The sequence below is a fragment of the Lingula anatina genome, chromosome 4 (assembly GCF_051362555.1).
Source record: "Lingula anatina isolate TDL-2025a chromosome 4, LinAna3.0, whole genome shotgun sequence".
NCBI classification, from domain to species: Eukaryota; Metazoa; Brachiopoda; class Lingulata; order Lingulida; family Lingulidae; genus Lingula; species Lingula anatina.
In genome coordinates, this window is record NC_141770.1 from 5,382,478 (window position 1) to 5,410,130 (window position 27,653).

At 35.6% G+C, this 27,653-nt stretch overlaps 2 protein-coding genes across 5 annotated transcripts in view; one reads left to right on the plus strand and one right to left on the minus strand.

Moving 5' to 3' along the window:
• LOC106158288 (uncharacterized) overlaps positions 1-27,653 on the minus strand; it is a 56,801-nt gene that overhangs the window by 26,434 nt on the left and 2,714 nt on the right. The window contains exons 3-4 of one of the 4 annotated variants that reach the window (XM_087012256.1): positions 14,120-14,299; positions 2,160-2,443 (exon numbers count right to left, since the gene is read on the minus strand). In XM_087012256.1, the coding sequence (XP_086868382.1) occupies positions 2,160-2,443; positions 14,120-14,240 (405 nt within the window). In that variant the 5' untranslated portion in view covers positions 14,241-14,299. Of the gene's footprint in view, positions 1-2,159; positions 2,444-5,413; positions 5,565-5,657; positions 5,676-14,119; positions 14,300-27,653 lie in introns of those variants that run through there. The other 3 variants (XM_013534212.2, XM_087012257.1, XM_087012255.1) reach the window with 3 other exon arrangements.
• Positions 14,234-26,174, plus strand: LOC106158287 (uncharacterized). The gene is made up of 4 exons (XM_013534211.2): positions 14,234-14,307; positions 16,746-16,816; positions 17,096-17,178; positions 18,169-26,174. The coding sequence occupies exons 2-4, from the start codon at positions 16,804-16,806 to the stop codon at positions 22,234-22,236; spliced, it is 4,164 nt and encodes a 1,387-aa protein (XP_013389665.2). The 5' UTR covers positions 14,234-14,307; positions 16,746-16,803; the 3' UTR covers positions 22,237-26,174.

Consider the following 27,653-nt stretch of genomic DNA (forward strand, 5'->3'; position numbering starts at 1 on the left):
CCAATACAACTGCTTATGTGGAAATACAGAAAATGTGCAGAGCCTCAGGCGAATGGGAGTGAAAAGTCACAAATGCCAGTGTTTGAGAAAAAATTAAAAAGGAAAACATAACAAAACTAGAAAAGCACTCCAAGAGTGCAGACCTCTGCCACGGCAGCAATTTTTGATTATAATTTATTATTGATTGATTACTGATCTGGACCACCCCCAAAAACTAATCATCTCCCCTTTGACCCACTTCTGACAGTTCCTGAAAATTTCACCGAAATCGGTCCATAACTTTTTGAGTTATGTTGATAACAGACAAACAGACAAACAGGGGTAAAAACATAACCTCCTTGGCGGAGGTAAATATAATTCCAATGAAGCTGCTATTCAAACTTTTAATCTTTGAGTTTCATATATGTATATATATTAAAAACTTATTTGCAATATTAAACGAAATTTACCTGCATAATTATCACTGCTTCCATATTATGGACACTGTAATCTAGCAGAGAGCTTAACCTTTGGGAGGTTACAGGGAAATATCAACAAGTGTGCTTTATGTAATCTCATTTAATGGCCGATTAATTAGGCAAATGACTTTATAACTCTGTACTTAGCCTAGTGATACCCAAGGGAAATTTACAGACTGACACTCTCAAAGGTCTTCAGGCCCATAAGTCACACCTTAAGAAAAGCACAAAACAATAATGCACAAAATCAGAGACTACCCATCTGATGAAATAATACATTATGTTTAACTGCACAGTCAACATTAAATTTTAATTATGCACAACAGGTAACACCGATGAAAGTAAAAGCATAAGGCTTCAGGCCCATCAGAGTTCAAGATTACACTTAGAAAGTGCCAGAATGAGAAAAATGAAAATTTCACAAAAAAATGCATAAATTTAATAAAAACGAAAATCCAACAGAGCTGGTTTTCTAATATGAGCTGTATGTCAATCCTAAGAAACATTATTGTAAGTTTTCTTTCCATAACGTTAATGGTGGCAGTGCACAAAGTAGGTTTTTTGTCAATTTTGAAGCAACATTACATAATGATTAACTGTATAAATACCACCAATTTTTAAATATCTACTATTAAAAACATCAAGAAAATTTGATTGCCACTGGGCTTCATGCCCAAGGGAGCTCTAAATCCCACATTGAAAATTCCAATATGTGAAAGATAAAATTTTTCATAAAAAAACTGTATAACTTCCAGAAAATTAACTAATGAGACATATTTTCCAACTGAAGCTGTATTTCAGTCCTATGTTTCTTTTCTGTAAGTGTGAGAAGAGTAAGTGACATGGTTTTCCTTTCAAGGTTACTATGGAGGCAGTGCCCAAAATAGGGTTTTGTTCAATTTTGATGCCATATTACACAATGCTTAACAGCATAATAACCATCAATTTTTTAATAATAAAAAAGTATCATGGATTTTCAAAAAATGCGACTAGCCCATAGAGTTCAGAGTCAAACTTCGAAAATCAGATTTCAGTACAGAGTTACCTAATACAGGGCCCACAAGACCCAAATTATGGGGAAAATATTGAAAAATTGAATAATGGGAACAAACCCAGTTTGAACTTGAGCATTATTTTAGAACAATGACCAACCTATGAGTTTGAAAACAAAATGGCAAGATTCATTTCCAGCTATTGCTGTAAAAATAAATGCTTCCTGCATCAACTAAGGATCTTGCCCTGGTGATGTGGTCAGAAAAAGGTGATAGAATTAGGAAAAGAACTCATATGAAAACCAAGATAACTGTCACAGTTGGGCAATCACAATCACTAATTCCAACCTCCAAGTCACAAATGACAGTTATCATTTATGAAGCCTGTTTTGCTGCTCTTACATGATGATTCTCTCCTGGAAAACTGAACATGTGTTGTTTTAAAAGACATTTCCCCGCTAGATATTATAAGCATTGCTGCTCAATCATTATAGGGTGGTTTGCATGCTATGAGCTTACCTCACTGCTAGAAGATTATCATAATTCTTTAATATCCAAATTTTTATTCCAAAAGTGCACCTAATAAGGAAATATGGTTCATAAGAGACAGTAATGAAATGTCCTCTCTGAATATCAAATATGAATCAGTTTAAATGAAAAGGTAGGAATAAGCAGGTAAAAATTCTGAAGCAATCATTACTGTTGGTACCTGTACTTTGCTCTGAGGTTCTCCTTGCATATCTTCTCCCTCTGCCACCACTCGGCCTTCATAAGGTCCAAAACTGCTACCCTCTGGAAGAGCCATCGCTGTAAGAATGCTCCTTGATCCTCCATTGTCAGCAGAGTCATCAAGGCGAAGGATGTCTGTAGGAATGCACAGATTCTCTGACATACTTTCTAAAGTTTTTTCTGGCATCTCATCTTGGGGTTCTACAGCTTCTGCTGACTGTAGTGGGAATGATTTTTCTCCATCCTCTTCTTCATCTTCCTCTCCTATATTAAATATAATGATTCAACATGAAAAATGCCGTCAGGCAAGCAGGGTCTAAAAATTTACTAGCCCAAACCAAAAAGCACTAGCCCAATATAATTATATTAAAATACTAGTAATTAAAAACTATATTTAATTTTTTATTGGCATATTGATTAAAATTACAAGAACAATTTTACAAATATAAAAAGTTAATTACTGATACTGTTAACATGTCTAAGAATTGAATCTGAGGAAAACCCATTTATATACAAAAAACAGCATAACTTCAACAAAAATAAACTAATCAAGCTAATTTTTTAAACTTGATCTATATATCAGACCTTTGTATCAGTCCTGTAATTTTCAAAGCAAAATATGACATGGTTTTTATTTTATTTATAAAACTGTGGATCAGATATGCTTACCCCCCCCCCAAAAAAAAAAAAAACGCATAACTTTCAGAAAAATGGTCCATCAAGCTGATTTTTAAACTTTTATGAATTTTCGTAATTTATGAATATTCATCAGTTCTGTAAGTTTGAAAACAACATGTAGGGTTTTATTTTTATAACAGCAGATAAAATATGCTGAAAAAAAAAACAGCATAACTTTCAGAAAAATGGTCCAATCTGACTTTCAAACTTGACCTGTATTTTATAAATATTCAGCACTTTTGTATAACACTGAAAGTGCATGGATTCACTTGAGAAACTTTTGTTCACATTTTTTCCAACCTAAGACATTGGTTAACTGGACTATATGAAGAGATAACAAATAAATTACACTGGCTTCAGAGACAACAAACATTGTAGCTTTTTAAAAAATATTCTTATATCTGTGATTGTAGACAATTCAGACATCCGCCTTTTCAAAACTTATGTCTAGTCAACTCTTTAGTATGGCTGCAAGTCTTGGACTTTGACAGCCAAAACTCAACACAACACTGAATCAGTTGAAATGTGGATCTACCAGCAAATGCTCCAAATCTGCCACATTGTTCAAAAAAATATCTCCTCAATATTGTTAGAGATAGGCAACTCAAGTTCTTGGACCATTCCATCAGAAAAAAGGGATTGGAGAATCTTAGCCTTAGTGGTAGTTATTTATAGTACCTAATCAATATTCATTAGTTAGTGAGACTGTATAAGCTACAGTGTGGGTTTTTTTTCAGCTGAGACACACCTACAACCTGGGTAGTCAAATTAAAGAGGGGGACAAAAAGACTGGTGACTGATATTTTTGACATTTTGCTGATTGTTTAAATAGGCTGTTGCTTTATAAAAATTTAATTTTTTTACTAGCCTGGTGTCATTTCAAGGCCCACTGGGCAATTGCCTTGGCCTAGTGTTTAATGTTGCAGGCTGCTGTATAACAACCATAAGTTATCTCATTCCCAAGTTATTTGCCAACAGCAGCACCAACGCAACTGAGACAATTCAGATATCCACAAGGCTTCTCAGAAAAAAAATCTGCCATTTCTCATGATATAAAATTAAACTATTTTACTAGCCTGATGTCACTTTAGGGCCCAGAGCAATTGCCTCAGCCTAGTGCTTAACGCCGCAGGCTAGTGTAACAACCAAAAGTTATTTCATTCCCAACTAATCTGCCAACAGCAGCAACAATGCAACTGAGACAATTCAGATATCCACAAGGCTCCTCAGAAAAAAATCTGCCATTTTTCATGACATATCGCTGAAGGTCATCTATGGAGCCAAATACTCATTTAGACAAAAACAATTTTCCACTGCTTGATGAATGGGGGAGCTACTTCAACTACAATTGACTTCTGCCTGGACTTATAACATGTAAATTATGACCTGTCCATCAGGCCTCACATCAACATCTGTCAGCTTTATCAGCCAACTTCTGCCTGATGATCACAAGAGTATCAGTCTTCAATTCTTCATGCAAAAATGCAAGATCTATTGAGCCACAAAGGGGTTGGGAAAAATGAAGATACATAAGCCCCAGACATCAAAAGCAAATTTATTTGATCCATACCCACACTGGAATGGCAAAGCGAATGTATCAACACAGAAAAGGTTAATTCTGACTTACTGACTCGGTCCTGATAAGCACAAATTTGTAATTTGATGCAGAAAGATGCACCAGACATTTTCTTTCTTGACTTGTCAATTGATTGTATCAGACGAAAGAATTTAGTCATCTGAGAAATTCAGAAATTTAAGCTACATGAAATGATATTAAATTACATGGCCCTTGGCCAAAAAGAAACATGTGATTTCATATGACTGGGGAAGATGCACCCTTGCTAGATTTCAACTTATTGTTCCTTTGTACTTAAACTTCAGAATGTCAAAACCCTAAGTATCAAGTCAAAACTAAACAGATATTCTGACAAAACAATATATGGCTTAAATCTCCAAGATTACCATTTCAACTCGAAATAAAGCACAAACCATCTTTTCATTGTGCACAACACATATGGTATACAGCCAACAAATTGCTACATAAAGAGTTTAAATGCATATGTAAAGTAATAAAAAAGACAGCCAAGCTGTCAGATGTACAGACTAAAAGCAAAAAATAATGATGTACAAAATAGATTTTTTGCAATAAGGGGGACTGAATCTGACAAACTGTACAGATATATGCACTTGTTTCCATTTCTGACAATTTTTATTACACAATACATAATAACAGATGAATTGTCATATTTATATAAACAAGTAACATAATTGTTAAGATGCAGTGAAGTCTTTTAAATATGTCATTAGTTCAATAATGAGACTGTTAACATGCCTAAGAATATGAGGAAAGGTGGTTATATACAAAAAAAAAAAAAAAAAAAACAGCATACCTTCAACAGAAATGAACTGATGAAGGTGATTTTTGAAACTGATCTGTATATTATGCCTATCAATCAGTCTTTTAAGTTTCAAAGCAAAATATGACAATTTACAATATATTTGTATAATGGTGGATGGAGTGTGCTGAAGAAAGAGCAAAATTACTGTAGGTGTTACCTATAATGTAATTGATTTCATTATGCTTTGTTGGACTGTTGAAAATTACACCATTTTCCACAGCACCAGTGATGAGTAAACTTGAAGAAGAAGTACAATTTGAATCACTGCACTTATGCCAAAGCCAGGAGGACATTTAAGTTCATACTGAGCCAACTTAATTAATTTTAAGAGTAGTCAACCTATCTAATTTTCTTCTATAGTAACATATAACTGTAGCCTTATTGCACTGCTTTCTCCTTACCCTATGGTACTGGCTGGATTAATCTAAAATAAAGCAGACTGAAGTACTAAAGGGTATTCATAAACTGTACTCAACCTTTCTGAATACAGTGCGGAGCTCATAACAATTACATGCAATGAAAAACGGTAAATATCAAAAGGCAGTTGTACTTACCTCATCAACTTCATATCCCCTTAATGAGCATCCTCATTTTGATGTTAAAAAGCACCATTACAAATTTAAACTTTTTCAATCTTCCAGAAAAAGAAACCAAACTAGTTGGTTTTCTAACTAAACCTGTATTTTAGTCCTATGCTTCTTTTCTGTAAGTTTGAAACTTATTATTGACATGTTTTTCCTTAAATGGTCAATATGGTGACAATGCCCAAATAGTTTTCATCAAATTTGAAACAATATTGCATTATACTTAAAAGCATAATCACCACCAATTTTAAATAATATAATAAAATTCTCATGGATATTTAGAAAATGTGACTTACAAAGGTCTTCAAGCCCATGAAAGTTCAAAGTCACATTCTGAGAATGGCAAAATGTGAAAAATTAACATTTCATATAATACTGTATAACTTCAAAAAAAAAACAAACCAATCAGGCTGGTTTTCAAACTCAACTTGACCTGTATTTTAGTAATACTGATCACTCCTTTAAGTTTAAAGACAATAGGTCAACAAGATTTCCACTTATATGTGTTATCTGTATTGCATATATATATGTGATGAAAAAAAGGAAACAACAGCATAACTTTTGTAAAAATGGTCTAATAAAGCTGATTTTTAAATTTGACCAGTATTTTAGTAAGAGTGATCACTCCTGTGAGTTTCAAGACAATAGGCCTATCAGTGTTCCATGAAATGTATTACCAGTATTGCATATATGCTGAAAAAAGCATAAAAAAGCATAACTTTTGATGGCAGATCATGCTGATTTTCTAACTCAACCTCTAAGTTATGAGTATTTATCAGTTCCATAAGTTTGAAGGTGAGAGGTAAAACAGTTTTCCAATTATTGTATTATTACTGAAAGTGCACAGCAACAGCGACAGTGACAAAAGACACAGGTGACGGCTATATGTACAAACACATCTGTGTCTGTACATAAAAAGTGTTTAAAATTATAACTACTAGTTTGCTGCATCTAATTTGCCAAATGAGAACTAAAGAGAACCCCTCTATAAAACAATGACTTTCAAATCTGCTTGCTTGTACAATGTCCTATAATCCAAACAAGATATTAAGATTTTTCCTATGTTTCTTATTCTTATATCCAAATATGCTATTCCCCCCCCCCCCCCCCCCCCCCCCACACACACACACACCTCCACCACCCTGCTACTCCATCTTTGCACCCAAACAGAGTGTAGAAAATTCCACTCCTAGTTGTGCTCAGGCCTTGGTAGATAGCAGTAAGGAATCAATAGCCCACGTTATCAGCGTTTTTATCAGCTCACAACCATATTGTATGCTATCACATAGACAGATGCATGGATGCTACCAACTGATAAATCTACCGCTCCCATCCATCTTTATGTGTGTGTGTGTGTGTGTGTGTGTTTCTGTGTGTGACTGATCAAGTAAGTTGGGTTGTTTTTTAACTGCCTGCAAACACCTTTTAAAGACCTCTTGCAAAATAAATAAATTAATTAATAAAAATAAAAAATAATAAAGAGGGCTATGCAGAAGGCAGACTATCTTCATTTGGGCACCTGGTCAGCAGCATACAATCATTCTGGCAACAGTTTACTTGTTTATGACTGCAAGATATGTAAGAAAACAGGAAAGATAAGCAGGTGGAAAGAGACACGATGCAGGAAAGCTGTAATACGGACAGATATACAAATGGCAAAAGTGACAATTTAAATCATCTTAAAATGAGCCAGCAATTTAATACGTCAAGGAACAGTACAGTATAGTACGGTACAGTACAGTACAGTATATACCTTAAAGAGTATAATCACTACCAGTTATAAATATGTAATGCTGTTACTGTGAACATAAGAAGAATGTAACTGGCAAAGGGCTTCACACTTGGAAAATGACAATTTGTTAAGAAAGAAATGTACACATAAGATTTCTTAAATTTTAAGAAAATCAATCCAATCAGGCTGGCTTTTGGAATAAAGCACTATAAATTATTCCTGTGAATTTGAGGATAATTAACATTGTTTAATTTAAATGTGTTTCTGCTGGCTGGTTTTCAAACTCAAGTTGTATTTTAATCCTATGTTTCTTTGCTGAAAATTTAGAAAAATAAAAAATTTTCAAACTCTACCTGTATTTCAGTAAGATTGATCACTCCTATGAATTTCAAGACAATAGGCCCATCAGTTTTCCTTGAAATGCGTTATCAGTATTGCATATATGCTGAACAAAGGCCAAAAACATCATTACTTTTGCAATAATGTCCTGATCATGATTTTCAACTGTTAGTTTGAAGACTTAAGGTAAAATGGCTTTCCATATATTGTGTTGTCATCAAAAGTGTGAAGCATAGGCGACAATGACACTGATGACAGTTATAGATGGAAATTTTCTAGTCACTTAATCTTCAAACTTGTGTGAGATAGTATAATTTTTAGAAAAACTACCAAACTTGTTTTATTAAGTACTCTAAATTCTGTGCAACAATATCTTTTGGGAAAAAAATTTGCCAAATGCCAGATTTATCAATTAGTTCTCAACTAACTCACATTTACAGGGGAGTATCCAGCTAAAAGATTTCTGAAACAATACACCACTGCTCCATCAGCCATTAAAATCTGAACTTAAAAGCATCAAGAGAAAACCACTGAAAACAACTTTTGTGATAAATGAAACACTCAAGATAAATGAAGCCTAAAACTGTTTGAGCACATCTGTTGGTCCCTTGGACAATTCTTGTCAAAGATGGGGGCAGGTTGAAAACTTCAGATAAGATTGTACTGCCGACTCTTGAGAAGGTTTCCTTATCTCTTCTTTGCAGCACATGTTAAATTTCAAATGGAAAAAGGTTACCAAAACCCTATGGGTGAAATTGGCTAAAATGTTTTCTGGAAAATCATTTACGATAAGAAAATGCCTTTCTCTCACATGGCCCTCAAGTTATGTCTGGAGAGATAAGGATGAATTTTGGCTTGAAAAATGTCAAGTAGGAATTGAAGAGCAAAATTAGTTATTGTTTTCTGTCAATTTAGCATCATGATGATGTATCAGGTTTACTAAATACACGCTTCGTTTCATTCCTGAACTTAAATTTACAAAACGTACTAGTAAGTGTATTCACGAGTAGTAAAATAATTTCAAATTAAAGTGTCTTATCAAAGTTCATTTTACGTATTTCTTATCATAAATAAGCAAAAGTTACTTCACCTGACCTATGGTGCATAACCATTATTACCAACTACAAAATTTCCATTTATAAGAGTATAACAATAATCAACAAGTGCATACAATAAAAACAAGCATTATTTTAAGTCTTTATTATTCAGGTCTAGGGAGATGAGGCTTTAGTGTCATCCAAGTTAAGGGCAATGAGAACTGAACACTTCAACAGTAAATGTCAAAGGAGAATGTCACTCTAAGGAGTGTTTTGGGACAATTTCTTCTTTTGTTATGATAGCTTTATCCCTGCCTGCAAAACAAAAAGATAGCAAGTAGCACAATTTTGTCCATACATTCAGCTCAATCCTCAATTCCAAAAGAAAGAAAAAAATTAAATAGTTCATTTTCCAAATTTAAAACTTATTTCAACCTAACCATTTTCAAGTTTAAAAACTTAAATTCAATTAAGTTTTTTCACCCACCACATTTACTAGTGTAGACAAATTATGTAGACAAATAATGAACAAAATTAGTCTCAATTCTACCACATTCTTCCCATGTATCCCCTGGCAACACATGGTAAGCTCACACAAACCATCATTGACAGCAGATAAGACTGTCAATTCTATCTTTTGTTTAGCAGTCTAGCTAATCTGAATTTAATATCACCTCTTTGTTTGTGTAGGGTTAAGTGGTAAATTGCATTTTTGGTATTTTCCATTTTTTACAAAACCAGAGATGAATTAAACAAGGCAGTCAAGCTGTCAGATAGGCAGACATATGTCATATATGGATAAAAGCAGTATAACTAAAAGGAAGAACAACTATTTTAATGACAAAAGAGCAAAAAAAACTTTTTTCTTAGTTGTGATGAAAGTGGATTTTACATGAAGGTAATTCTGGGTTATTTGTCTGATGTTATACTGGTCACTTGGCTAGGAATATTCTCATCTGGCTAATTTTTTTTAACTTACTAAACAAAATCATAGCACACTCCAGTTAAAACAACACTGCTTAATTACACCCTTAATATTATTTCACTTTGCAATTTTAATTATCAAAACAATTCATAAAAGCTATTTACAAAAGACACGAGGATATATAAAAACATTTATGTCTCCCTAAAACAGGCTATATTTTCATGGTTTTGCTTCACAAAACACAGTCAAGTGCATTTATGCACATCATTACATTTATTAATATAAACAAGTATTCTAAGTTTCACCACTATCATAGGTATTAATGGAAAAAAACTTCAAATATAAGCCAAGGAAACAGATAAGCAATGCAGACACCCTGATGGCTATCATGGGGTTATCATCTAAAACCCCTGCGAGAGGGGTGTAGGGTGTCTTTTCTCTCTAATTAAATTCTGAATATCTGCCGTCTCCTTCCCTTGAGGTGATCAGCAGTTTGATAACACTTGTTTCATCACCCCTGTAATTGAATTTTACAAATAATCTCAACAAACGTCAAAAAGGTGCAAATTCACTTGTCATACAACAATCAAGTGATACATTTTTTTACTTTTGTTCTTTTTTAAGATAATTATAACAAAGAAGTGTTTTATTTTATTTTTTTGTGTGTTCTATTGCTTAATTTGACTATTTGGGTCATTAGGAATTCATAGGAGAACATGGGGGCAGGATAATGGAGTTCAAATGATAATGGATAGATCAACCACTAACTATCATATATTATACACCTTCAAGGCCTTCTACTACTTACACTTCAGGACCAGGAACTTGCATACATAACATTTATACACTTTACAGGGCAAATGTAATATAATGAGAGGTACAGCAAGTTTTCTTATAATTTTGATGAGAGATCACAGTTAAATTCAAAATCACTACAAGACAAACTTCCATCTTGTTCCTCTTGATTGTATCATTGATTTATCTCGTCTTGTCATCTTTGGTGCTAGTAAAGACCTGCCATTTCCTTGCCAATTCCGTCTCCAGTTAATCTGTTTAATCTGGACCTATGTTCCTTGCATGGAAAAAATAACATCTTGGCAGGAGCAGGATCTTATCACATCTTATCAAAACTCACTGGCGCCTTTTTCATAAATTCTAAGGCGATAAAATGAAATATAATGTTATCGCAACCTTTAAGTTCTAATTTAAAAGAAAGCATGTGGATTTTTTGCTACTTATCAACAAGTATGATTAGAATACTGAAATTAATAAATTCTGATTCAAAAGAGATTATGAGGGGATTTGAATAAAGTTTAGAGGAGTTGCCTTGCACTACTTGTAGCAGTAGTCACCATCAAATAAAATCTCTCACATTTCTGCCAACAACAATTGAATGTGTTTTTGCTGTCAATAGATAACAGCAGAATAGCATGTTGTGGGTGGCATCAACACAAGCTTGTCAATGTTTGTCCCAGTCTTAAACACAAGTCCATGTTGTATGTAATAATAGTGCACACTACATTTGTTTTATTAAAATAAACAGGACATCTAACAAGACAGTGAAGCTGTCAAATGTAAAGACAAAAAGCAGAAAATAATGATGCACGAAATAGGTTATTTTGTAAATTTTGATGCAATGCAGTACATAATTTGTAAAAACAAAATCAACACCAATTTTTAATTATGCACAACAGGTAACAAAGAAATTAAGAATATGTAACTAAGGTTTAAGTCCTATGAGAGTTCAAGTTCATACTTTGAAAATGCCAGAATGATAAAAATTACAATTTTACAAAAAACATTGCATAACAAAAATAATTAATCCAATCAACCTGGTTTTCCAATTATAACTGAATGTCAATCTTAAGAATCATTCTTGAAAGTTACAAAATAATAAGTAACAAAAAAACAGTTTTATCCTAGAATAAGTTGCCATAGCATCAATAATTACTTGGGTTTCCATCACTTTTTGAGTGATAACTTCAAAAATGTAAAAACAAAATTAAAAAAATCAGTTTCATGCTAAAACTAATCACCATAGCAACAAACTATGCATGAGTACCTTACACTTTGAAAGCACTCCATCTGTGAAGAAAATTCAAAACAATATAAAAAGATATTTGAATTTCCCCTTGGGTTCTATAGTAATTGAATCCAAAATTCAAAACCACTATACATCAAAACTAACATGGGTGCTTTTCATTTTTTCAATCTTAATATGGATGCAATAGTGTCAACTATGCATGTAAAGATTTAAGAAAAACCTGTCAGAAAGAAATATCGTAAGGACATTACCTAAATCAATATCACAAAAAGAATCTACTAATTAAATGCAGAGATATAAACTGTCAGCAAAAAGAGTGCCTCTGGATGCAATACCATATCAGTTATCATTTCTACCCTAGTTGACTTATGATATTTTACCTTTCCCAACAAAATTCATTGTTATTGACTGCTGGTCAAGGTATCATACCTCCTATTGCCATTAATTAACCAGATCCATTTAGAACACATTTCCTATAGGTTCATGGCAAAAAAGGACATGAAAAAAATGAATGTAAAGAAATCCATTAGTGGCTTTCAGATTTCCACAATCTACTCAATAGCAACATTCTATAGGAAAAGATAGCGAGTGACTGAAAAAGTTCATCACAGTCTTTGTGATGGCATGATAGCTCACAAAATATAATAAAGCCATTTGTTTGTCAGACAGAATAGTTTATCAGAACCTCCACAGAATGTTGTCTAAGTTAAAAAGGTTGAAATGCCCATCTATCTGTCAGTATCTGGCACAGCCACTGGGTCTTCCAGTTGATGTTGAAGTATTGATCTTATAGAAGTTGTGATCAAAAAGCCTTATCTCCTTTACTCCAGCTTGCAGTTCAGCCTGGTATAATTACTCTTGGCAGCAACTGTTGATAAGGAGTAGGCCTTATCTCCAACTAGCATCAGTTATATCATAGGCACCCATCTCCCTTCTAATGGATTAATACAACCATAATCTATCATTTCAGAGAGGTATTAATCTTCCCATCGGTAAATGTATAAAGAAGGCAGTGTATGACTGATTTTATCACACATTAGGCTTTGGACGTGGCCCTTCTGGTGCTGAGAGATAAGACTTGTATACCCACACGCCCAAAAAAGCAATTACAGATCACATAGCTCTGTCAAATGCCAAAGCCTTTTTGCTGATACAGCTTGTGAAATGATCCAGAATAATAAAGTTTCAGCTTGTAGATTCATTTGGACCATGCTGCTATTCTTTACCATATGTGCTGATGGGGAAAGGTGATAAGAAGTACATATGATACTTTAGATTTTATCTTTTCGTTTCTGTCAGCCTTTCATTAGAACTTGCAATGCAGCCAAGTCTCTGATCTTTATCTCAGAGCTGGCCCACACAATAGATTAGAGTTACGACGCTTCTTAACAGGAAGAATCCAAAAGAAGATTGTTGGACCGCATACAATCCCTTCTTTATAAATCTAAGCAGAAGAATGTAACCTGATGATGAAGACTGGAGATCATTTATCAGTCAATGGAATTTCAGCTGAGATGCCCTCATTGAAAATTCTTTATAATAATGTTTTTATTTTTAAAAAGGGGAGAGAAAAACCAATGTTGAAAATACTTTCCTCATACTTGTCTTCACTGATTTTTATCCTTAATCTAAAATTTATGTTGTCTATGAGAATATGAACTTTAATTGATACACAGTTCTGGCATGCGAGTGCTTAAAACTTTGCCAGTTTGGTAAAATATTGCCATTGGTTCAAAACTACATGGAACAAGGACCTTGTTTTAAATAGAAATCACAATATGATAAAAAAAATCAATCATTATATGAGTGAGATCAAATGAAATCAAATGCCAATCTGCAATTTCATCTCTGAATATCTAATCGATTTAATTTAAAATTAATTCCGCATACAGTGACAGTAACAACTTAACACGAGCGTGATTTAATATTTCAAAAGGGATGGGGGGGGTATAATGTGGCGGTTGACAATGTGCAACGAGCACTGACTGCCTTGGCACAAGCACAGTGAGCAGGAAAGGGTGCCCAACAAAGATCTTTCCCGTGGTATCTTCCCTGACAGGGGAGATAACAAGACGACGGTATCAGTTGGACTGATAATTGAATGTCAGCAGCATAAAGGCATTCATTGATCTTTAAAGACAATTTTTTAATTTTTTCTTTTCTTCATGTAATTCAAATAGCACTAATGAGTACTGCACATACTCACGTTTGAAAGGCTTTGGATTTGACTGTTTCCGCCTGGACATTCTGTGCGTGTGCCCTCATGTGTTGAACTGTGCGGTTCTTGTCGATCACCTACACAAACTGCGCAGTGACCTCGCATATGCCTGCGCCATGACCCTGGCCTCGTTTTAAATAGCTGTACACAATATGGTGGCCGCCCTGGTGAGGTAAGGGAATATAAAAGTCAAGGATAATTAAACAAAAGTTTAGAACTCCCATAGCCCTTCCAATGAAGTATTTACGATATTTACGACGACTACATGTTGTAGCTAAAAATCAGTTATTGGTTGCAGTCCTTATGCATCCACTTGATAGCATTAGCACGCGATCGCGTATCCCCTCAGCCGCTCCCATAACTCAGTGGACCAAACGAAAAACTGATGCCCTGGCCACAGCTTAGGGGTGACCATATGAACCACAATAGACCCATCATACCACGTCCAGTGGTGTGTTTAGCGTGTTCTTCATGGACATCATTGTCTTAAGTGTGTTATTTTTGCTGTTACCTTCAGTAATTGTATATTTACCGGCTATATCTGACGTTAGGCCCCTCCATCAAATTCCCATGGCCGCCCCCTGCACGTTCGGAACAAATGCACGCTTTCTTGGGGGGCTTTAGGAAGGAAAATAATGACAATTGTCGTGTCGAAGCCGTAGTTAATGTGTCACATATCTGACATAAGCCAAGCAGAAGCTTCAAATCATGGGAATACCGCCTGTGCATGATTTAAAATTGGTTATTTTCCTAGTTGATGTAAAATCAAAGAGATTAATGGAGTTTAGTATAACGAGATCATGCATGTATCCAAACATTATTTTGCAGGTATGGGGAGCATTTTTCATCAAAAAGGTTAAAGTTATTACTATATAATTATTGGAAGGAATATTAAGGTTTGAAAATAAATACGTAACCTGTAATTGAAGTGTGCACGATGCTTCCTTATGTAGATTTTTAATGCAATTAAACAGTTACAAATTTGGCAATGCCAGAAAATAAGTCCTGCATTAAAATTTTTAATCCAAGTGCCAAATATTTTCCAAAGAAGTCAGCTTTTCAAGAAATGCAATAATTAACATGTGGCAATGTCATACACACCCAAGCCCTGCACTTTATTATAAAGTGTTCCAGTTTTGTCCTGCATTTCATTTGCCAAATGCTGGCAACATTATGTATGTGTAATAAGTATAGTGGGTGAGAGTTTTTACCTGTCAACAATAAGTAGTGAATTCTTATTACCATTAAAAGCAAGTCTCACAGTAAGTAATACTAAATACTTATATGTATGTGAGTCTCGTCTATATTTGTCAGTGATGGTTTCAAAACATTTCAATACAATATACTGCACTTACTTGTGATTTAAACTAGGTGTTTATATCACTTAAATTGCCTAGCTCTGTCATCAACACTAGCATCATCATGCTCTAACCAGGAACTTTTACTTGTAAATACACTACAAAGTTATTTATGAATAAATGTTTATAAATAGCAATGTCTTATTATTTTCAAACTTGCAGGACAGCTTAACTAGATTTTTTCTTTGAAGGTATAATATCAGCATTTTGAAATGACCCAATGTCATAATTTTATGTCTAAGTATCTTGCAAAACGACTACTCTTTCCGAATTCAGACCTTAAAGATGATAAAACCCCTCTTATAAAAGACCCTGAACTCCATATTTCCCTCTATAATGTACAGGAAGACAGGGTGGTCTGGATGACGGGTCAGTCATTTATAACTTAATGGTTTAAATGGACAAACTGTAAGGTATTCTTGAACATTTTTAAGGACAAGTGATACTTTTTTATCATTTTAACAGATAATGTGATGGATTTATGTTGCCAAATTTTGATCTTATTTATCACCTGACAAACATTGCAGGTACAACACAGAAGTCAGTGCTCGAACTGATTGCAGAGTTTGAAAATTCAACACTTTAGTGTGGATTAAGGACTTATCCATTTTTTTTTTTTTTTTTTTTTTTTTTTTTTTTGCGAAGGGAATCTTACCCTGGAAACCTTCAATAATAAATAATTTATCCATAAACTATTGAATCCATAGACTATGCAGTTATGGTTTGACCAGTGATTCTTAAAAAGTACTTTTTCACAGAAAAGTATATTAAGTGTGAAAAATCCTGGTTAGGAGTATTTTTGTTTTTAAGTTTTCTGTTGCCATAGATGTCACTGTCCGATGCATTTGTTGTTCACACTATAACTGATAAACCATATTTTTTGTTTTCCCCTGTACATTTATAAGGCTTGGTCTTGGTGATGCTCGGCCTGTTAATGCCAAAGCATTTTTTTGTGCACATACATGTCATAGTTGCTGAGTAGCTTTGGTTTTTAAAATGGCAGGTTCTGTTTTAAAGTCAGTGTGATTTAATAATCATAATATTTATAAAAAAGTATGCTACATTTTGTGATGTTTGCAATTGTGCAGTTTCATTTTCAATATTGGGCAATACAGAGAATTGGTCGGGTTGGGAAGCCAGACAGATTGGATTCTTTTTCTTGAAGTGGTACATTGTGTGTGTGTGTGAAGTTTTAGTATTTTACATATTGGCATTTTCAGTGTATGACTTTGAACTCTGATGTTTGTTACAGAGACTGCCGTCAATACAGCCACCTGTAGCTGAGAGCTGGCTGACACTCAAAAGGCATCATGTCTTCTTCAGGTAAACGGTGGAAATGTTAGATTGTCACTGAAGTATGATTAGATAGTGTTAAGTTATTACTATAACTTTCATTTCAAAATTGTTGGACTCACTGTGGATAATTTCCTCTTTTTATATTGTAAAAGGATATAACTTAATGTTTGAACATTTTCATATATAGTGATTATGTCTGAATCTATTACAGTTTTGATATATAAGAATCTTTTACTTTTTTTTCAGTATAGACTAATTACTTCATTTGGTACTTAATCCTGTCTCTATTTATCATTGTATTTCTAGAAGAAGATGACATCCATCAATGTGGGCGATGCAGGAAGTTATTCATGAAATTGGAAGATTACTTACAACATAAAAAATCAAAGGTTTGATATAATTTTTGCCAATTCTACAGCAGAATGCCATATCGAAGGTTATTCTATGTTTTTAACCATCTGGAATTATCAAAAGTAATTTCAATTGATAATAGAATATGGTTGCAGTTATCAAATGAATTATTTAAAACATGAATATAAACTTGTACACATATTATCGCTTAAAAGTTTATACAAGACGATAAGACACTGTTGCACTTAGAATTTTATTTTTGATATAGCAGTATTGAAGTGGAAATCATCAGAGATAGTCCAGTCTCACCAACTAGTATATAATCAGTATTGACAGACTGCATGCGCAGCAATTAATAAATGCTGATAAAATTTTTCCACAAATATTTTTCTTGTTGCTTTCCCAAAGTTCTGTTGAATTACAGCCTGTTGCACAACAGGATAAATACACCATGCTTTGCACGTCTCTTTTGTCTTGGTTTCTAAGACAACATTTCCCATGCATGGAATTTCACCCTTATTTCTGAAAAATTAACCCCCCTTTTGCGGATTTTCACACCATTTTAAGTCTTGTATGACATCACACAATGCCAACAACTATTTCTGATGGTTTCCATTGATAAGCTATTGCCTGCAAATCATTGGATCAAAATTTATATTTACAATTAACATGTTACTGCATGTAATTGAATATAAATTGCCAATGACAGTTCAGGGCTGTGTTACACCAGTAGATTAGGTATTGTCATTAAAAGGTACTTGCAGGAGTCAATATAAAAACATTAAACATAAAACACTGGTTTTGCATTCTATTTCCTTTCTCTCAAGGCTATAGCAATCCTAGTATTAAGTCATTGGGATTCTTAGGCCAAAATTTTAACACTAATTAAGGTCTTACCATAGATAGCTTTGGCACTACAAATGACCTCACATAAGAATGAAAAATCAGAAATTGGGCATATGTGTCAATAATTTGTTAGCTTGCATTTTAATTATTTTATTATCATTTTATGATTAATCCATTTTCAGATATGCAAGAAATTATCATCCACCAGTCAACCCTTGTTAACAGAACAAAAAGATTCAGATTGTCAAAATGCAGTAGACAAGAGAGATGAGCTCCCAGAAGAATCTAACCACAAAGAGGTAGCAACTGCTGTGAAGTCACAAGGAAGAAAAACTAGGCAAAACAAAGCACCAGAGTCACCCAAAGATGAAGAAAATAATGTTGTGTTAGGGAGACGAGGCCGGAAGAGAAAAGTCAAGTACACAGACTTAAGTGAAGATGGTGACCTTGAGCCTCCTCCCAAATCACCAAAGGCTCAGAAGCGCAAAAGAGGACGCCCCAGGAAAACCCACAGCAAAAATAATGACAATAGAGTCAAACAGCCTCAACATATAAAGAACGTCTGTGAAACCTGTGGTTACAAAGCAATGTACCAGTGGGAGTATGATCATCATATGGCGAGGGCCCATGGAGTAGGAACAGCCAACTGTGCACAGTGCCAGGCAGTATTCCCCAATGTAGCTGACCTCACAGAGCACCTCCACTCCTGTCCAGGCAGTAAGGATGCTAACAACCAAACTGACAGGGACAGCCCAAGTGGTGCTGGTACCACTGTCACTGCAGAGAAAACTACTGGTCTCCAAGATACTCCGGCTGGGACTGTGCCAGAATTCCAGTGTACTGTGTGTTCGTCATCATACAACGAATACCGTTTATTGCGTGATCACCTGAAGGAGAAGCACCCAGAGGTCAACCCCTGTCTGTGTATGTTCTGTGGTAAGTGGTATCGCCTCAAGTCACACCTATGGCGGCATATCACAGTTGAAGCCCACAGCAACCTAAGTTCAAAGGAAATTGAAATTGCAAGAATAGAATTTGAAAAATGCACTAGAGTGAGAGGACCTAACAAGAAAAACCTTAGAAAACAGAATGAGCAGTCAGCAACAATACAACGACGATCTAGCTATGTGTGCAGCTTTTGCAATGAATCATTCCCAAGAAAAGTACTTCTGATTCGCCACTCAAAGTTGGAACACACTGAGAAGCCAGCTCTTCTAGGCTTTTCACATACCTGCACTTGGTGTGGACACAACTTCTGGAAAAGATCAATACTATTAGACCACTGCATTAAGGTTCATAAAATTGATATAGAAGCTGACTTAACTGATATTTGCCCTGTGTGTAATAAGGGTCTCAAGTCAAAGTATCATGTGATACGACACCGTGACAATCTGCATACGCCAATAGGAGCAACAGAAATCAGAGAGAGAAATATGTTTGAAGTCAAGAATGCTGACAGTGAGACCAGTAAGGATGAAACAGTTGAGAATAAGCAGGTTGAAGAAAAAAAGGAAATGAAGAAAACTGATGAAAAAGATAAGACAATGCCAACAGTGGAAACTGTTGACACAGAAGACATGGCCAATAGTGATATTTCAAAAAAAGATGAAGACTTGGAAGGAAAATGTAAATCAGTTGAAGAATCCAACAGAGATTTTCCAAATTTTAGATGTTTTGTATGTCATGAGTTATTTACCACTAATAATTCATACCGTCATCATCTAGAGTGCCATAGAATCTGGATTCCAAGGGATGAGCTTAATGAACTGCTTGCTAAGCAAGGTCTCATGGTGTTAGCAGAGGGGGAATCTGCCATGCACATAGCTACACCAGTGGGCAATGAGGATCAACCAGAAGAACCTGTTTCTGAAGCTGCCAGTCTACACACTAGACACCACCAGGATTTTGGTCCTTCAGCTCCAGTGGCTCTTCAGATTCTTACCCCCTCTGGAGAAGATACAGCAGGCCAGGTCTACTATACTACCAACACAACTTTAGCTCCAGCATTCACCACAGCTTTGGCTTCAGCACAGGGATATGTGGCTGCACCTGACTATACACCAGTGGTCAGTTCTGCACAACAGGTGTCTGTCCAGCAGGTTGATAGCCATGGTAACTATTCTACCATAGATTCCTCGGCTATACACCAGTGGGCACAAGAGCAAGCTGTCCTGACCATCTTGCAGGAAATGGGTCAAAACTCAAACTCTAAAGGACAACAGAGAGATCAGGTGCAGACACTGCAAGCAGTGCAGGGCAACCCTGCTGTCTCACTACATATTAACTCCGCCTCCCAAGCTGTACAAGTAACAGTACAACCAGTGGCTATTGTCAATGCAGCTAATGATTTTAAGAGCACTGTCCTCTCAGAGAGTCCATCCAAAAGTAATGATGAAATGAACCACGGAACATGCAACCCAGGTCAGGCTCTGCAGCCAGTTCCAGCTAGCCCTTCCTCAGACACAGGAATCAAATGTGAAAGAACTTTATCTGAAATTGGATTAGAGAAAACATCAGATCAATTTGTAAAGCAAAGTGGTGATGAAGAAGAAGATGAAGAACAAGAAGAAGAAGGAAAAGAAGATATTATTGAAGACACCAGGTATGACTATATGTGCCCAGCATGTCTCAAGGTATTTCACAAGTTGGAAACCATCAATGCACACAAGAAGAATGTACATAGCCTTGTTGCAGTATTCCGCTGTGCTAAAGAAAACTGTCGTCAGATTTTTTTGGAAACTGATGACTTTATTGATCACCATAAGGTTCATCCACAGCAAGCTTTCATATGTCGTATCTGTAATGAACATGTGGAGAGCTTAAATAACCTTATAGGGCACAAGGTGGTGGCTCACAAAGATATTTACCCTTCATACGGTTTCCGTTGCAAGCTGTGTCATAAGGCCTTCAAATCACAAGATCAGCTGGATGTCCACATGGCAACAGCATCACATGAGCATCAATGCCCTCAGTGTGGGAAAGTGTTTAAGGCACAGTCAGAGCTAAAGGACCATGAACTAAAGCATGCTGGGATACGTAGCTTCCTGTGTGACATATGTGGAGTGTCCTTTGTCAACCATGCTGCTCTGAGGAAACATAAGAGCAACCACAATCCGTCTCGTACATTTGTGTGCAGTGAATGTGGGAACAAGTTTCATAAAAGAGAACACTTGAACAGACACTACAGGACCAAGCACAGTGATGAGAGGCCATTCAAATGTCCTGAACCAGGCTGCCCAAAGGCTTTCAAAAGGGGAGATAAATTGCGAGAGCATTTAAGAAACCACTCCAATGAGACCCCATATGTGTGTCAGCATTGTGCCAAAGCATACAAACATAAGGAGGCTCTCAAGTACCACGAAAAGACACACATGACGGTGCCCGTTTTAAAACATCACTGTGAGGTGTGTAATGCTAGCTTCATTCGCGCAGCCCATTTGGCCAATCACATGCAACAGGATCATAAAATGGCTAAGAAGCGGATTGCGTCACATGAGTGCCCAACATGCAAGATCAAGTTTCACCGCCAGGAGAGATTGAACAGACATATGGAAAGGGAGCATCGCTCAGATGTTATGTGGAAGGTTACATGCCGTTTATGTGGAAAGGGATTTGCAGGTGATAAGAGCCTTCAGACCCATATTGAGAAGCGACATTCAGCCGGAGTGCTCACTAAGACAAGAAGGAAGAAAAATCAACTTCCTGAGGACCAGCAACAAATTCAATCACAACAGCAGGAGCAGCAGCCGTCCCTCCAGATCACAGCCTCTGTTCTCCCCACCCCCATGGTCCACCCTGCCCCTAGATATGACCATACCCAGATCCCAGTAGAGGCTCACCTGCTCACAGCTATGCAGTATATGAATAGGGTGGAACCTCAGGCCCCTCCCACCTCTCAGACTCATATGCATTTACATATACCTCAGCAGTCAGTCATGTCCCCACACCCGCAACAGCTACAACAACCACCACCACAACAACATATACACCATGACAGGGTCATGTCACCCCATGAAAGGGTCATGACACCCCAGGAGAGAGTTTTGACCCCTCACGAACCACACACAGGTGTGGCCACCCAGATGTTGATGGCACACCACAGGGGGACCCCCCATTCACAGCCTCAGGACCAACCCACAGAGGCCCCCCAGGAGGTGACCCATGTCATGAACCCACACCCACCTCCCCCACCCCCTCCTGGGTACATGTACTACCCCATGCAGGGGTTTGTGCCACACACATACAATTGATGTAGGTGGGAACAGAATCATGAGGTGACAGGGAAATACAAATGAATTGTTGTAGGGAGACCTGCAAATATTCTCACCTGGTTTGGAAACAGTGCTGTGCAAGCCCTGTGCACCATTGATCTCCACCCTCTTTTATTTATTTAGTAAGTTAGTATTTACAGAAGGGTCAAAATTAACATTATATGAACTGAAAATGCATACCACATTTTGTGTGTAGGAACTGATTAACTGTAGCTTCTGAGCCACTGTTGTTTGTTTATTTATGTATATTGAGAAGGAAGGAGAGAATGTACATCAAAAAACTGCTGTCATAGCTACTATATGGACATCCACTGACATCATGCCTATCAACTCCTCATGCATGTGATTGCAACTATGACGACTTTTCCAAAGCATCTTTTTTTTTAACTTCGTGATACTGACTTAACAGCACAAATATTTTGCAAGAAACAACAGATAACTCAATTGGCAACAGTTTGGGAATTTATGGGCAACCATTTTTGGTTCATTCATTGATTTTACATAGTTATGTTTGGGGTATGAATTAAGCAAAGTGTTACCTGCCTACTAGCACTATACGTTTATAAACTGATTTAGGTTCTCATCTACTCAGTCCTGGTGCAGCCACTGGTCTGTAGATTTTGAAGGTTTTGCTTGTTGGCTTGCTAATTTTTATATTTTCGCAAATTTGCTTGTGTCATTTTTTTATGTACAGACACAGATTTGGATGTACATATAGCTGTCACCTGTGTTTGCCATCGCTGTCGCCGTGCACTTTCTTATTCTCTCGTGCTGATAAATATTCATAAAATACAGGTCAAGTTCAGAAATTGGCTTGATAAGACCATTTTCTTAAAGCTATGCTGTATTCTTTTTTTCTTTTCTTGACTTTTTCAGTATGTTACTTTTCACTCCCATCCACCTTGAGCCCTGTACCAGAAGCATTTTCAGTATTTCCAAACAATAGTACAAACACAAACAATAGTTATGGTGTTTATGCTGATATTATTTTGTGCACTGTCATCATTATTCACATATTGGGATTTTCAGCGTTGACTGTGCTGTTAAGCTTTATTCATTATTCAGAATTGACAAAATGACATATTTTGCACATCTTTGTTTTATTTTTTGTAAAATCAACTTTGTGTCAGGTTATATATATATTGCTGCTGGTCAGTCTTAATTGTCCCTTGTGGATAATTACTAGCTGTTATAAAATCACTTCGCTCATTTGCTAACAAGTAGTCATGAAATTTTATAACACGTCCAAAAAAAATACTTAGCCATAGCGCTTAATTTTATACAGACTTTCTCAGAAATCCTTAATTGTAGCATTGCATAACAAAAGCAAAATAAAAAAAGCAGTCTTACTTATTATTCTCAAAATTGCAAACGTGCTTCCCAGAACTTAAAGCTTCTACTTAGAAAAATAGCCTGATTGGATTATTATCATTATTTTGAAGTTATCAATTTTTTTTTACTTTTTTGCCTCGTAGGTCTGACTTTCAGGATCGTATAACTTATTGCATGTATGACTTCATGGATTTAAAGCCCTATGCTAGGTACTTACTCTGGATGTGCTTTTTAACTTAGGTAAAATGTGGTGGTGATAATGCTGTTAAATGTTATATAATATTGTTTTTAAATTGACAAAGTAACATTTTTGCACACCATTTTTCCTGCTTTATACCTGTACATGTGCGGTCTTGTTTACAAATGGTAGTGCCAGGATTGCATGCTCTGAAATATTATCTCAAGGCTATTTATATGAACATTAGGTTTACTTGTTATGTCAGTATTTTCCCCAAAATAAGGAAAAAAGAAAACGGCATTATAGGACATATCATGCTGAACTTATCATGTTCACTAACAGGTATATTATAAGTTGTTTACACACGTTTATATGAGTAGACATTTATTCTATTATTTCTAAACATTTTACTGAGATGCTTGAAATAGGAATTAGTAAAAATATGTTTTAGAACAATCTTAGAGAGAGCCTCTGCTCTCTGCTGTATGGCTGTAGAAACATGCATCTGACTCACAGACTGGTGTTTAAAAGAGGTTCCATTTCCCAAGGCTCACTTACTACTTGTTACAGCAAAGGGCTTGACCAGGTCACATCGTTAAGACTTGCATTAGCTTGCTTAATCTTTAAGCCAAAGTTTAGTACAATGTTGGTCTAAGTACAGCTTTAAATACACTAGAGTCAATCATTACACATAAAAACCTCACTGTTCAGATGAGCATTGTGCTGCCAAGAAGTGATAAGTCATGTGAGCTATCTATTGAATCTCCTCCTTAGAAATCTACAGGGCATAACCTTTGCAGGACTTTTGTATGAAAATATTGAGAAATCTTCTATGTTGTGTGATAACTGTTGCCACTGTTGTGGTCAGTTTTCGTGCTGTTCCCCAAGTTTAAATTCAAGCAATGTCTCAAACCATGTAAGAATACATTGTGGTCAGAGGGAGATGGGTGAAGTAAAGAAGTTAACATGCACTCAGACATTCTGAGAGCCTGTATGGGGAACACGTGGCATTCTGATATTTTACTAGCATTTGGCTCTAACTTTTGTGGGCAAGATGTGTCCAGAATTTGTACTCAGTAAGATACTTATTAACAGCAGAATTTAAATTCAGAATGAATTAGATGGTTTTATAAGAATAAACATACATAAAAATTACCTGTTTGAGAAGGGTCACTTTTACAGTATACAGTATATAACTGTAAAGAGACATTTTGCACTATGTAAAGAAAGGAGGAGTTCATGCATTGGGGAACTATGACAGTAGGTAGTATATGTGACTGAGCAGGAGTGAATCTAGAGTAACTCCGTCTGGATTAGTTATTCAGTATGAATGTGTAAATGGCTTATATATAATTATGTATGGAGATTCTTTTGCATGTGACCATGGAAGTATAACTTGAGTTATACCCCATGATGTGACCAAGGTTAATATGTGCGAGCCTCGATCATTTGTACATTAATTACTACATATATTTATATTTGTTCTAATTAATTAATACTATGTACATATTATATTTTTTTCGAATAGTATTTTATCTTTTTTAATTTTTTAATCATTTAATTAAAATTTTAGATTCAAGTTTGTGGATTCAAAAGCATGCAAATTAATTATTGCCAGGTTGTATAATGCACACATTTCTACTTGTTTCAGTCCACAGCTAAAGTCAGCTGTGGCCAGCATCCAGTAGCCTGCTATGTATATGGGTACTTTATTACATTGGATTTTTATTTCACTGAATGGCTTTTAGCTTACAAATATATTTTTTGGGGTGGCAAATTGTTAATACTTCATTAACATTAAGTTTATGAAGTCCCTAGTGTTGTATGCTGGTACCTGTTGGCTCAGACTAGTTTCTGCCTTTTCCTGACATCTGTATTCTCTGTTGTTTTCTGACCTGATCTCCTTACGACAACATCAACTTAATGAACATTTGATTGCAAATGTGTTGAAGTGAGAGCTGAATTTCCATTTTCGATAAGACGCCTTTGACCTTTGAGAATTCTATATCAGCAAAAGTCAAAAATAGGCAGCCCCAGGCCAGCAAAGGTCATTAATTAATTGCCTTACTGATAAACCTCCCATTTGTTACAACAGCGTGGACTGTTGCTTTAAATTAATGTAAAGATGCCTAATTGCATGATAGAAATGAAGTTTTTTAAACAGCCATGGGTAAGGGGTATTCCAGAAATTTATTTAAGCTATCCAAGAGAGTTTTTTTTTTTTTTATGAATAGTAATTTCCCATCAGTTATTTAGCAATTTTGCATTAGTTATTTAGCTTTTGTAGACTAAGACATTTGAAACAAAAAAAATACTGTATTATCCTTGGTGGATGTTTGCAGGCACTTATTTGCTCTTTCAGTTTACTTATTTTTGAGAAATAAACATAAACACTTTTTTAAAAGCAGCCTTGCTAATGTTAATTTCTGAAAAGTGAAATAAGAGATAAACTAGAAGTTCACCCAAGGGACCCCATCTCCATGGATACCTAGGCTACTGACTAGGTACCAGTATTGATTATTTAATTATTGATAATGAACTTTATAACAGCCTAAGAAATCTGCCTTTGCGTGTGCATATTTGTATTTGTAAAAAATTAAAAGACCAAGGTTTCATATGATGTCCAATACACATGGCTAGTAATAGAAAGTTGTAAAGGGGAAGAATTGATGTCGATATGGTGAAGAGAACCAGTATACACAAGCTACATATAGACAAGACCATAATTATCAGAAGAAATTGTCAAATAAAAATGTGAGGAATAAATGGCTCTTTTCTGGTTTTGAACTTCACCTGCATTTTAGGCCTCACAAGTAACACCTAGTTTCAGCTTAAATAGAGTTACCATAAGGATAACACAATGCCCAAAAGACTCAAATTAAGGGAAAAATATTGATAAATACAAGAAATGATAGGAACAAACCTAGTTTTGAATTTGAGCAGCATCAAGTAATCTGCGAATTCGAAGCTAAATGGCAACATTTATTTCCAACTATTGCTGTAAAAAGAAATGCTTCCTGCATCAACTACATATCTCATTCGAGTGACATGGACTGCAAAGGGTGATGGCAATAGAGAGGAACCTCTCTCTCTACTTCTATGAGTGGAACCAGTACGAAAACAGCGAGAGACCCAGATGAAAGCTTGTTCACAGTGAGAAATGCGATGTTCGCAGCCAGTATTTTTACTAGTGGTCCGTGAAAAAATGGTTTAAGTCATTAATTTGGCTATCATAATCAGCAATTCACAGCTCCAAGTTACAGAAAACACTTATCATTAATCAAGCCTGTCAAATTGCTGCTGCAACATGATATTCTCCTGGAAACTGAACATGAATTATTATAAAAAGATACTTTTTCAGTAATTCCAATATAAGAATTGCTTTTAAATCATAGATTGGTATGTATGCTATCTCATGGCTAGTCAGAGGTAGCATTGAAATAATTATTTATGTAAAAAAAGATAAGTACCCCCCAGGGTTCCTAGCAACATTGTGCTACTGTTGATCCTTAATAGAAAACATACATGGTAGTTAATGTTGCATGCGGGATTCATTTATAATGAAATTATGAAAAGAAATTAAAATTCATGTAAAAAAAAATAAATCACCCAAGGGACCCCACCCAACATAACTGCCATGGTCTTGACTACTGGTTATAATCTTCATAAAAACTAAATAAGAAACATGCCTTCATGCATGTCTTTTAAAAAGAAAATTCCAGTAAAAAAATGGAATCATCCACCCCTGGGATAGTCCACAGTTACACTAACATTCCCAAAGGCCCGCCCACACCTTTGGTGATACACGTAGGTCTATCAGTCCCAAAAGTTCCTCACTATAATATACATGTAGTAGAAATTATACTTTGTGAAACTAGAAAGCAAA